This window comes from Rhinopithecus roxellana, chromosome 17, assembly GCF_007565055.1.
Source record: "Rhinopithecus roxellana isolate Shanxi Qingling chromosome 17, ASM756505v1, whole genome shotgun sequence".
NCBI classification, from domain to species: Eukaryota; Metazoa; Chordata; class Mammalia; order Primates; family Cercopithecidae; genus Rhinopithecus; species Rhinopithecus roxellana.
In genome coordinates, this window is record NC_044565.1 from 40,611,838 (window position 1) to 40,623,898 (window position 12,061).

The window sequence follows — 12,061 nt, forward strand, 5'->3', positions numbered from 1 at the left end:
TTTATTAGTAACTTCACACTGGAGTGTAAACACAGAATGGAGAGTTTTTTGGGACTTAGTGGTTCACAGACTCCTACTTCCTGCCTGGCCTAGTTCTGTGTCTAAAAACGTTGTTGTATAAGCCCTTTGCCTTTTTGAAAAAAAAAAAAAAACAAAAACAAAAAACAATTTTCCTCTTCCAATATTTGCAGCTTTTAGTCTGTGATGATCTACTTATGATAGAGCATACACTGGTTTTATCACAGTTCCAGCTTTGGTTTGATGACATATATAATGAATTTGCTTTTTAGAGTCAAACCTTTTTTTCCCTCCTTTTTCTTTCATGGAGTTTAATTCTTAAATAATGAATGTTTTTACTTGGTTCTGTTTTAAGGAAAAAAAGAAAGATGGTAGAGTTTTTACCATAGGCTTATGGCCAGAGGGGTGGTGGGCTCTTCTTCCAAACAGGACTCTGCCTTGGCTTTCCCATGGGATGGTAGTTAAGGTCAGATTTTAACATCAGCAACACCTAGCTCTGCCATTTACTTGTGTGACCTTGGGAACATTACCTAACTTTTCTGAAGCTTAGTGTTCTTTTATTTTGTACTTACTTTATAAGGTTATAATAAGGATTAAATAGTACATGGTCCAGGTGCAGTGGCTCACACCTGTAATTCCGGTGCTTTGGTAGGCCAAAGCAGGAGAATAGCTTGAATTCAGGAGTTAAAGACCAGCCTGGGCAATAAAGCAAGACCTCATCTCTACAAAAACTAAAAAATTAGCCGGGTGTGCTGGTGTGCACTTGTGATCCTAGCTACTTGGGAGGCTGAGACAAGAGGATTGATTGGGCCCAGGAGTTTGAGGTTGCAGTCGGCCATGATCATGGTACTGCGCTCCAGCCTGGGTGACAGAGTAAGATTTCTAAAAAAATAATAATAAAATTTAAATCATATATATAAATTTTTAGTCCAATGCCTGGCATATAATAAGTTCTCAATAAATGGTGTTTACTATTAGCATTACTATTTTTAGTAGAGATTGATATTAGAGGTGGGGCGATGACTCTCCCGGGGGATTCTCCTGTAGATTGTTCAAGACCTTCAATTGGGTTTCTACCAAAGGTTGGGAATGAATATCTTAGGGCTATGATGTCTCTAATTTTTTTTTCTTTATCTGCTTTTCAAAGGTTTTAATTTTTCATCCTCTGGAAGAGAAGATGTAGATGTGAGAACATTAGGAAATGGTAAGACTGCAACAGCATCACCTGATTAGAACTAACTTTCTGATATTCATCCTTTCTAGACAGCAGGCTTAGTAGTCACTCAGTGAAAAACAAAGTGAGCAAGGTCGAGAGCTTCTCCAAGGGAGGAAGCTTTGTGGATTATGGAGGCCCCTTTATGAATTATATGAAATACACCTTAACAGGAATCATTTCTTCAGAGGCCATCCTGATTGCATACCTGTAGGTTATAAGGGACTTGTGTGTGCATGAACAAAGAGGTGCCTGATTTTTTTTCCAAAAGTTTGATTATTAATTTTTTCATTTAATAACATTTCAGAAGGACCAGTACAGTTTTCAAAATGTACATCTTCATTTAAAAAGTGATTCTGCTGTCTTAACCTTCATGTCTCTCATTTTACCCTGCTGCATTATCAGAAAGATGATGACATTTAATCCTCAACTGTTTGAGACTTATAGTTCCTTCCTCTCATGGAACCAAAGCTTTTCCATTTCACTAGTGGATCAGGCTAGGAGGATGGATTTCAACAGGGCATTGCTGCATGTGACAACTTTACATTAGTGTAACTAAGTTAATTAGCAGTTATTTGAACTGTGTTTTGTAATTAACACAGGCTTGTTCATGGGCCTTTGGGAAAGCAGTCATTTTCACATACTGCCTGTGCTGGGGTTTAGCAGCCCTTCTGCCCCCACAAAAAGCCCCTTGATTCTTCTCACACATTCTTCCCTCCCTCAGATGTAGTCATGTCACTAAACTTTCAGTCCTCTAGAGCTCAACCCATTTTTCACACCTCCTAACCCTCTTGCATTAGCCCAAATGTTAACTCCATCAACACGTTTCTGTTTCATGACGGGGTGTGTGCTGCCAGGAAGGCCCTTTGCAATTGAGCTGGTGAATCCTCATAGAGTACATTTCACTTCACAAGAAATTAAGGAACTTCAGCAGGTAAACCACTTCATGACATGGAAATCGTCATGTTTCTGCAATTCTGTAACTGAGCTAGACTTGCTAATTGTTTTTCTTTTTCTGCTACTACAGAAAATTAATAACTCATCTAACAAAATCCAAGTACGTGACTTGCAGCTTGTCACAAGGTAAGAGTAGGCTCACTGGAGACGATTTCAAAGGGATGTTTTAGTTGCAGGTCATATATCTTGATAAGGGAATTGCATCCAGAATATATAAAGAACTCTTAACAACCCAACTAAAAGTGGGGAAATGATTAAGTAGACATTTCTGCAAGGAGGATATAGGAATAGCCAATTAATGTATGAAAAAATGCTCAACATAATTAGTCATTGGGGAAATACAAATCTTAACCATTTCTAGATATTATATATGCAAGAGAAATGAAAACAAACATCCACACAAAGACTTGTACATGATATTCCTAGTGACATTATTCACAATAGCAAAGAAGTAGAAACTACCCAAGTGTCTATGAATAAACAAAATGTGATATATCCATACAATGGAATATTACTTGGTAATAAAAAGGAATGAAGTACTGATACATGCTGCAACCTGGATGAACCTTGAAAACATTATGAAATGAAAGTAGCCAGTCACCAAGCACCACGTACTGTATGATTTCATTATATGAAATGTTCAGAATAGGTAAATCTATAGAGATAGAAAGTCAGTTAATGGTTGTCTAGGGCTTGAGGAGAATAATAATGGGAAGTGACATTAATGGGTACAAAGTTTCTTTTTTGGGGTGTTGAAAGTTTCTAAAACTAGATTGTGGTAATAGCTGCACAACTCTGAAAACATACTAAAAATCATTCAATTGTACAGTTAAAACTCAGAAATTATATGTAAATTATATCTTATTAGAATTATTTTTAAAGAAAGGTTAATTTGGGGTAAGGTCTGTTTGCATTTTATTTATTCGGACAAGCTTTTAAAAATTGTTCTTGTTTAGAGAGGCAATAGGACATATGAAAGAAGGTGAAGAAGAAAAGACAAAGACCTACAGTGCCTTAATATGGACAGATAAAGCGATCCAGAAGACAGACATTGAATTCCTAAATGACATAAAGGTAGTTTAAGTGTGCTTGTTCTTTTTATTTCATTTTTCTGTTGCCTATCAAAGATCCCATTGTCTTCTAATTTATTACTAGCAAGTCACAGGGCATGGGCTTTGGGGTCAGCAAGACCTAGGTTCCATGCCTGGTTCTGCCACTGACTAGCTGAAGGGCTGGGCATGTCATCTAAGCTGCTGGAACGGCAGTGTGGCCAGTGGGGAAGAGCCCTACTCTGAAGACAGATTGCCTGGGTGCAAATCCTGGATCTGCATTTCTGAGCTGTGTGGCTTTGGACAAGTTACTTAACCTCTTTCTGCTTCAATTTCTTCATCTATAAAATTAGTTAAAATAATTAAATGAGTTTAATTAGATAAAGCACTTAGAACTACCTGGCACATAGGAAAAACTCGGCAATGCTATTATCATCTTTGGTCATTTGTCAAAAATACATATAAAATAGCACTTATCTAATAGAACTGATGCTGAGATTAAGTACATGAATAAAACATATGATAATATATGTAAAGCACATGCATTTTGCCACATGTGAAGTTTTCCTATACCTGAGCATGTGTCTGCCTGTTCACGTGCATACTTCTTACCACCTGCCCCCACCTCTTCTTATATAAATAGTTTACTTGCTTTTTTTCTTTTTTCTTTGCTTTTTTTTTTTTTTTTTTTTTTTTGAGACAGAGTCTTGCTCTTGTCACCGGGCTGGAGTGCAATGGCACGATCTTGGCTCACTGCAACCTCCACCTCCCAGGTTCAGGTGATTCTCCTGCCTCAGCCTTCTGTGTAGCTGGGATTACAGGTGCCCGCCACCACACCTGGTTAATTTTTGTATATTTAGTAGAGACGGGGTTTCGCCATGTTGGCCTGTCTGGTCTTGAACTCCTGACTTTGTCATCCCCCTGCCCCAGCCTCCCAAAGTGCTGGGACTACAGGCGTGAGCCACCGTGCCCAGCCAAAAACAGTTTACTTTCAAATGCAAGGAATGAGCATACATGGGCACAGAGACACATATAGTTACCATTGTTTAAATAGGCAATATTTTGCAACAACCTAGATGACCTACTAGAAGGAACTGGTTTAATGTTAATGACTTATTTGTATAATGGACTACTACTATTCAACCATTGAAAATTATGTGGTAGATAAATATTTATTGACACAGGAAAATGTTTCTGGTAAGTGCTAAGGAAAAAAATAAAAGTATAGACTCTAGAGAGGATGATATGCTGTGATTTAAGCCAGGGGTTCTCAACCCTCTGGTGGTACTGGCTGGTGACCAGTTAGGAATCTAGCCACACAGCAGAAAATGAGCAGTGGATGAGAGAGCAAAGCTTCATCTGTATTTACAGCTGCTCCCCATCACTCATATTACCACCTGAGCTCTGTCTCCTGTCAGACCAGTGGTGGCATTAGATTCTTATAAAAGCGTGAACCCTGTTGGAAATGACACATGCAAGGGATCTAGGTTGCATGCTCCTTATGAAAATCTAATGCCTGATGATCCATCAGTTGCAGGAAAACAAGCTCAGGGCTCCCACTGAATCTACATTGTGAGCTGTAAAATTATTTCATTATATATTACAATGTAATAATAATGGAAATAAAGTGCACAATAAATGTAATAAGCTTGAATCATCCCCAAACCATCCCCTCCTTCCCCAGTTCATAGAAAAATAGTCTTCCCAGAAACTGGTCCCTGGCACCAAAAAGGTCGGAGACTGCTGATTTAAGCACACACAAACGCATATATATATCTGTATACTCATGTAGCGGATTATGTAGAAAACAAATTGTATGGCAAAAGAGACTATAAATAGAATTTATACTTATGAAAAATATGAACACACAACAAATAAAAATAGACAAAGGATATGAACCAGTTAGCTGCAAAAAGAATAACTCCAGTGGCCAAGAATCATTTAAAAAGATTGATGTAACAATAAGACATCACTTTATTCCCCTTAGACTAATAATACCTATTGGTGGGTGGGAATGGAGAAGAGTTCTCAGTAGAAATGTAGTGTTTCAGCCTTTTTCAAAAACAACATGGTAGTGACTAAAAATTTAAAATATACTGAACTGTCCTGTAGAAATAAAACTCCAGTGCATAAGAATATGTACACGGTGTTTAAGGGCTTTAAGTGGCAGAATCAACAACAAAAAGACTGGGAACATAATCAACGTCCCTCAATAAGGAAACGGTAGAGTAAATTGGGATATTATACAGCTATTGAAAAAACAGAATCAGGCCAGGCATGGTGGCTTACGCTTGTAATCCCAGCACTTTAGGAGGCTGAGGTGGGTGGATAAATTACTTGAGGCCAGGAGTTTGAGACCAGCCTGGCCAACATGGTGAAACCCCATCTCTACTGAAAATACAAAAAATTAGCCGGGTGTGGTGGTGCATGCCTGTAGTCCCAGCTACTTGGAAGGATGAGGCATGAGAATAGCTTGAACCCAGAGGTCAGAGATTGCAGTGAGCCGAGATTGCAGTGAGCCAAGATTGCGTCTCAGCACTCCAGCCTGGGGGACAGAGTCAGCCTGGGGAACAGAGTAAGACTGCATCTCGAAACAAAAGCAAAAACAAAACCAGCATGACCCTATTTAATTTACGTATTAGTATGTACATATGTACCTAAAAATGCTGGGAAAAAAGATAGAGGTATGTCTATATCTATGACTCATAGGAGCACTTATGACATGAGAAAAAAGCAAAGTGCAGAATAATGTTTATAGTATGAGTATTTTCGTAAAAACGTACAAATCATTCACCTGCTTAAGGAAAGTCATTTATAAAATGAGGAGATGGACTAGATCATCTCCAATGGCCTCTCCAGTTCTCAGATTCTGTGATTCTATAGCTACGGCCCTTTGGCTCTTGGCCATACTACATAAGGTTCTTAGGATGGTAGTTATAATATAGACAGATACCTTTAAGATTGCAAAATGAATTTCTAAATTTCTCTATGCCTTCACATGGGTTGTACAAGTCATTGAGAATGTCGTGGGAATAATAAACTCATTTAAAAAATAGGTTCATAGTTTGGGGGTAGCCATAGAGATAATTCAGAAATAACACTGAGGTCAGGTGCAGTGGCTCGTGCCTGTAATCCCAACACTTTGGGAAGCCAAGGCAGGAGGATTGCTTGAGCCCAGGAGGTCGAGGCCACAGTGAGCCATCATTGTGCCATTGCACTCCAGCCTGGGCTGAAAGATGATTTTCATAGGTACAGACTAAGTGGTGAAAGGGTCTCTTTTAATGGTCCATAGCCTAAGTAGACTGATGCAACTAGTTGATTTCAAAAAATGTTTTTAGTTTTCAAATATTCCAGTTGGCATAAAAATTATAAAAACTGACTTTCTTCCCCATACTGAGAAAAAGTCATCTCAAATTTACTACTTAACCTCCTCTTCAGGAGCAACCTATTTCTAAAAAAAAAACAAGCGTATGTGTGTGTGTGTTTCTGAAAACTCAGCAGTACGGAAGCAGCAGAGTGCAATATTAGAATAAATGAAGTAGTTTCTTTTTATCAACTAAAAACAAACAAACCAAAAAAGACATGTGACTCATGGTATTTCCATTGACTGACTGTCTCATGGTCAGAGTACTAGGAATAACTCTAAAGGTAAAGGAAGCAGGGGAGAGGACTCCATAGATAGTCGTTAATTTAAAGGCCTGCTGTTTCTCTAAAGTGGAAGCCATGTCTTTATAGATTCCTTCACAGTTCAGCCTTGTCCTTTATATATATATATATATATATATTTATATATATATATTTTTTTTTTTTTTTGTCTCTTTGACCAGAGAAAAATCAGGTCTTATGGAGACAGCTTATCTCATCAGGACAAAGTATTTCTATAATAAAATCAAAGAATCATAAAAACCACAGAGTTAGGAGGAGCCATTGACTCACCACTCTGGTAAAAGCAGCCACACCCTTTCAAATGTGGTCTTTGTTAGAACTTGCTCTTTTTTTCTTGGTGGAGAACTTGATAGAGGAGAGACCAAACAGAAACTTTTCTTTCCTTAGCAGGCCTTCCGGCATTCAAGAACCATGGAAATTAGGAAGAGTTGTTCCGACAAGAAAATGCAGAGGATTCAGTTCTTTTGAATCTGAATTTCTGATTACGCCCAATTTTTAAAACTTGGAATTAGTTGACCTTTTACAGTGTTAACCTCTATTTCTTAATTTTTATCTTGTGACAGAAAATCTCTAACTTGAACGAATTGTGAGAAAAACAAGCCTGTGTCCCTAAAAAATCTGAAATGTAAAAAGACATGCAGTATTATTAGTTGCAAGCTGGGCTAACAAACATTGAAAGGTCCTGGTTTATTATGCACATCGATTTGTAATTATTATATTGAAATATCACCCTAAACAAGATGTATTAATATTAATATATTTTACAGATGTATCCTTTTGTATAGCCCTTTTCCTTCACCAAAAAAAAAAAAAAAAAAAAAAAAAAAAAAACCCAAACAACCCACCCCTGACAGTAGGTATGTGGGTCTCCCTAAAACATGCAAACTCGGCAGGGCGCGGTGGTGCGCACCTATAATCCCAGCCCTTTGGGAGGCTGAGGAGGGCAGATCACCTGAGGTCGGGAGTTGGAGATTAGCCTGGCCAATATGGTGAAACCACGTCTCTACCAAGAAAATACAAAAATTAGCTGAGCATGGCGGTGTGTGCCTGTAATTCCGGCTACTCTGGAGGCTGAGGCAGGAGAATCGCTTGAACCCAGGAATTGGAGGTTGCAAGTGAGCCGAGATGGCGCCCCTGCACTCAAGCCTGGGCAACAGAGTGAGACCTTGTCTCAAATAAACAAATTGCCATACCCCCAAGCGATGCTGATGTCCCACCTTCTGCAACCAGCCATTTCTCATGCAGCCTGAAATCCCCACTCTTACGTCACTCTGTTGGGTTAGAAAAAAAAGGTAAAGGGGCCGGACGCGGTGGCTCATGCCTATAATCCCAGCACTTTGGGAGGCCGAGGCAGGCGGATCACGAGGTCAGGAGAAGTGAGACCAGCCTGGCTAACACGGTGAAACCCCAATCTCTACACAAATTAGTCTGGCGCAATGGCAGGCGCCTGTAGTCCCAGCTACTCGGAAGGCTGAGGCAGGAGAATCACTTGAATACGGGCGGCAGAGTTTGCGGTGAGCCGACACTGCGCCACTGAGCTCCAGCCTGGGCGATAGAGCGAGACTCCGTCTCAAAAAAAGAAAAAGAAAAAAAAGTAAACAAAGGAAAGGCCTTGTCTTTAGGACAACCCGATAGACCTTAAGGGCAGGCCAGAACTCCAGGGCCCTCACCAATTTATTAAATATGAGAGTAAAAGAGACCTATTTGCTTCAAAGCCCTTTTTAAATGGCGAGGTTACTGGGGCCCAGAAAATGAGTAATGATAGACTGGCTTATGAGAAGTCCCACAGAGTTTGAACCTAACGGGACTCAATTCATTTTACCATTAATTAGTGTCCACCCCGTGATACAGATGGAGTTCTCTAAAGGAAACATCTGTGGTGAGCTATGGATGGTAAGGGAAGGGCTAAGATAGGCTTCACTGGGTGGCAAAGCTGTGACTCCGGAACTGTGTGTCACATTCTCCCCTAGGACTTAAAGATCGACCAGAAAACACCTTTGCGCGTCCTTCACCGAAGGCCCCTGGCCGTGCGAGCTCGCGTCATTCACTCCATGGAGACGCAATATGTGGATGAGCACCACTTCCGCCTGCGCTTGAAAACTCAGGCCGGCACGTATCCTTCCACCTGCTGCACTGCCGTCATCCAGCCAGAACCCTGTTGGAAAAGTTCATGCTGCCCTGGAAAACAGGGTCAGCTTGATCTGGGAGGGATTCGGGAAAGGATTATACTGCAGAAAAATATTTTTGTTTCTTGGATGTGTTTTTTTCCCACTAAAATTTGTTTTTCAAAATGATTCTAAACACTGAGGTAGCAGTGAGTTCAATGTCAGCTTTAAAGTTACGTTTCCTGTAATTGCAGTGTCTTACACAGTGCTGAGCGCATAGTATTCAGAAAATACTTTTGATGGATTCATTTGCTATCTTGACATTATTTGCAAGTCACGTATTTATGACCATATTTGGGTCTTTTCAACGTTTCAAGTATTTGCCTCAGATGATTAAACAGGTAGTAGTAGATGGGAATAGCACTACTTTACATCATGATCTTTACTTGGCCACTGGCCTAGTACAACAGAGAATATCTTTACGTGCCTTGTGAAAAAAACAAAACTAAAACGACTCAGATGACATATCATTAGCACCATTTTCCGACTGCAAAGAGCTTTGACTGTATTACAGAAAGGTTGAGATTCAGAGTTAAAATATCCATAGTCCAAGGCTGATAATTTGTTCATAATCTAACCTGACCTGTTATGATTTTTGTATCAGAACTGAGTCGCTGATTAAAATATATCAGGGACCTCTAACAGGCTTAGCTTTAGTTTACTTTTTGAAGGTCTTCCTAGTTTTTGTTTGCTTCTTGGTTTTATATTATTATGTGATCCAATAGCATGAAGTGACAAAATGCCTTCTAACTGGTATAGAATTAATGATGTACTATTGTATGTGTGTGTGTATATATACACATACATACACACTATATATATATGGAAAAAAAGCAAGTTTTAATTACCAAATACCATTCTTACTATATTGCTATAACTAGTCTGCCTGTCCTTCCCCACCAACCTGCATTCACTTCTTCCCCTGCGCCACCCTAGGACCTGGATTTACTCAGCTAAGCCAAGTATAGGTTATCTACTCTTAAAATCTTCTAAATTTTGTAATTTGCATCAATTTCAATTTAGACTCCAGTGGACAGATCTTTGTATCTTTGTTGTTTGGAGCATATTTGCCTATTATGGATGGAATTTCAAATCATGTATATATTTTTAAAAATCTTACCTAATCTTGGCCTTTAGTTTTGGTGGGCCAAGGAGAAATGTCTTTTGTAGAATATGATGTCTTTTCAATCCTATTAAAACATTTTTAGAACCAGCCATGTACATGTACTTAAGGTTTTAGCCAAGAAAGACTATGTGTTAAAGCTTTAGATGCCACATGGTTATACACAGAAGTATATGAATTTTTCACTTACTAAATTTACTTTATATATACCTTATATATTTACATTGATCAGTGCACTGAGATAGCTCATTTGACTTAAACCTTGTCCCTCTGGTTAGGAATAAGAACTTCTCTGGATGTTTTAACTGGTTATTCTGGGGCTATTTGGTTTTCTCTCTTCATCATTGCTATGCAGAAGGGGATTCTTTAAAGAAAATGAGAGACAATAAATAACAATTGTTGGGTAGTTGTGAGTTTATCAAAAAAGACAGTTACTAGATAATTATATGTCTTGTGCTTTAGTCAAAACATTTGGCAAAGGTAGAGTGAGTAAAACGTTCAGAAAGTGAGGACATAATATCAGTATATTATAGTATAGATTTTTCACCATCTAGAAACAAATTTGTTTCTCTATTCAAGTTCCATTAATTATTTTCTACTAAATGCTGGTTTGTAGAACAAAACATAATGCTGCATTTTTACTGAATGGTGGCAAAAACAAATCTTTTAGATAAATATTGTCAAAGCTGCAGTACAGTCCTGTGTAAGGAATGTTAATCTTAAAAATAAATTCTAGAATTAGTTATTGATTTCAAAATTTGAAGACCTATGAGAGAAATACAAAGTTGCCCCTTAAAAAAAGAGAGAATTAACTTAGTTCTTTTGCTAACCATGTTAGCAAACTAGATGGTAGGTCTTTGGTAATCCTTCTGAAGAGCCATCATTAGGACTAAACTGATAGTCTCATTATTCCTTCCCTCTGGGTCATGTTACAAGGAATGCCATCATTGAGATCATTCTGTGTGTGACGCTGTGGAAACCTGCCATCTGGCAGGTGACAGCTGCCATTATTAAAAAATGGGACTAACGATGATAATATAGAAATTGTGGCCAAGTTGTTTTTTAATAAAAGCATTCAGCTATAGTTAATTTTTAAAATCCACATCCAAACCTTGGCACTTGGAGATGAGCTATAAAGAAAAAAGAGTAATGATTTTTGGTAAGTTTGATGTAAACACATTTCCCAGGCTCTGATGTTGGCTGCCAGCCTACTAGGAATCACCTTGCCAAAGCTTTTTTTTAAGACACACAAGTCAGAGCTCAGAAATAACCTCTCTTTTGTAACATTTATGCTCTTGTTATCATTTTTGCCTGTCAAATCTTACCAAATAGTTGGCACAGCATGCTGTCTTCGTTTTTTCCTTAAACAAACCCCAGCTACATTAAAGAGTTTGTACATGGAGACTTCGGGAGAACCAAGCCAAACATTGGGTCCCTGATGAATGTGACCGCAGACATTCTTGAGCTGGATGTTGAGGTAAACCATTTTATTATGGAATGCACATTGGCAAATTGAATTCAACCAAAGTTATGCTCTTTGGCATTAAACTGTTTTAGTACTACCCACCTCCACAGGTATTTGAGAATGGTGAAAATCTCACAGTAACATTGTATTGAAGGGAGGGACTGCCTTTGGATTTTTTTGTTTGTTTGTTTTTAATACGAGGTCTCATTTATGTTCCTTGCAAATATATAGCTAATTTACTAACTGTGCTTTATCAAATCTAAACCCTTAAACCAAGCAAGGAAATAAAGTTGTAAGTGTTCTCCATATGTCCTTTGGACTCTAGAGAATTCATTCCCATACCTGTTGCATTTTATAGACTTTAAAGCAGCCTATTCAGAAACATTGATTCACAAGGGTAAGAAA

The 12,061-nt window shown here is 38.5% G+C and overlaps 1 protein-coding gene across 8 annotated transcripts in view; it reads left to right on the forward strand.

Annotated features, from left to right (window-relative positions):
• The window catches only part of PUS10 (pseudouridine synthase 10), an 85,461-nt gene that overhangs the window by 69,197 nt on the left and 4,203 nt on the right, over positions 1 to 12,061 (forward strand). For all 8 annotated transcript variants that reach the window (XM_010377550.2, XM_030920541.1, XM_030920542.1 and 5 more), the window contains 6 exons: positions 1,166 to 1,222; positions 2,089 to 2,165; positions 2,259 to 2,314; positions 3,145 to 3,262; positions 8,874 to 9,016; positions 11,569 to 11,668. In XM_010377550.2, coding sequence (XP_010375852.1) covers positions 1,166 to 1,222; positions 2,089 to 2,165; positions 2,259 to 2,314; positions 3,145 to 3,262; positions 8,874 to 9,016; positions 11,569 to 11,668 — 551 coding nt within the window. The remainder of the gene's footprint in view (positions 1 to 1,165; positions 1,223 to 2,088; positions 2,166 to 2,258; positions 2,315 to 3,144; positions 3,263 to 8,873; positions 9,017 to 11,568; positions 11,669 to 12,061) is intronic.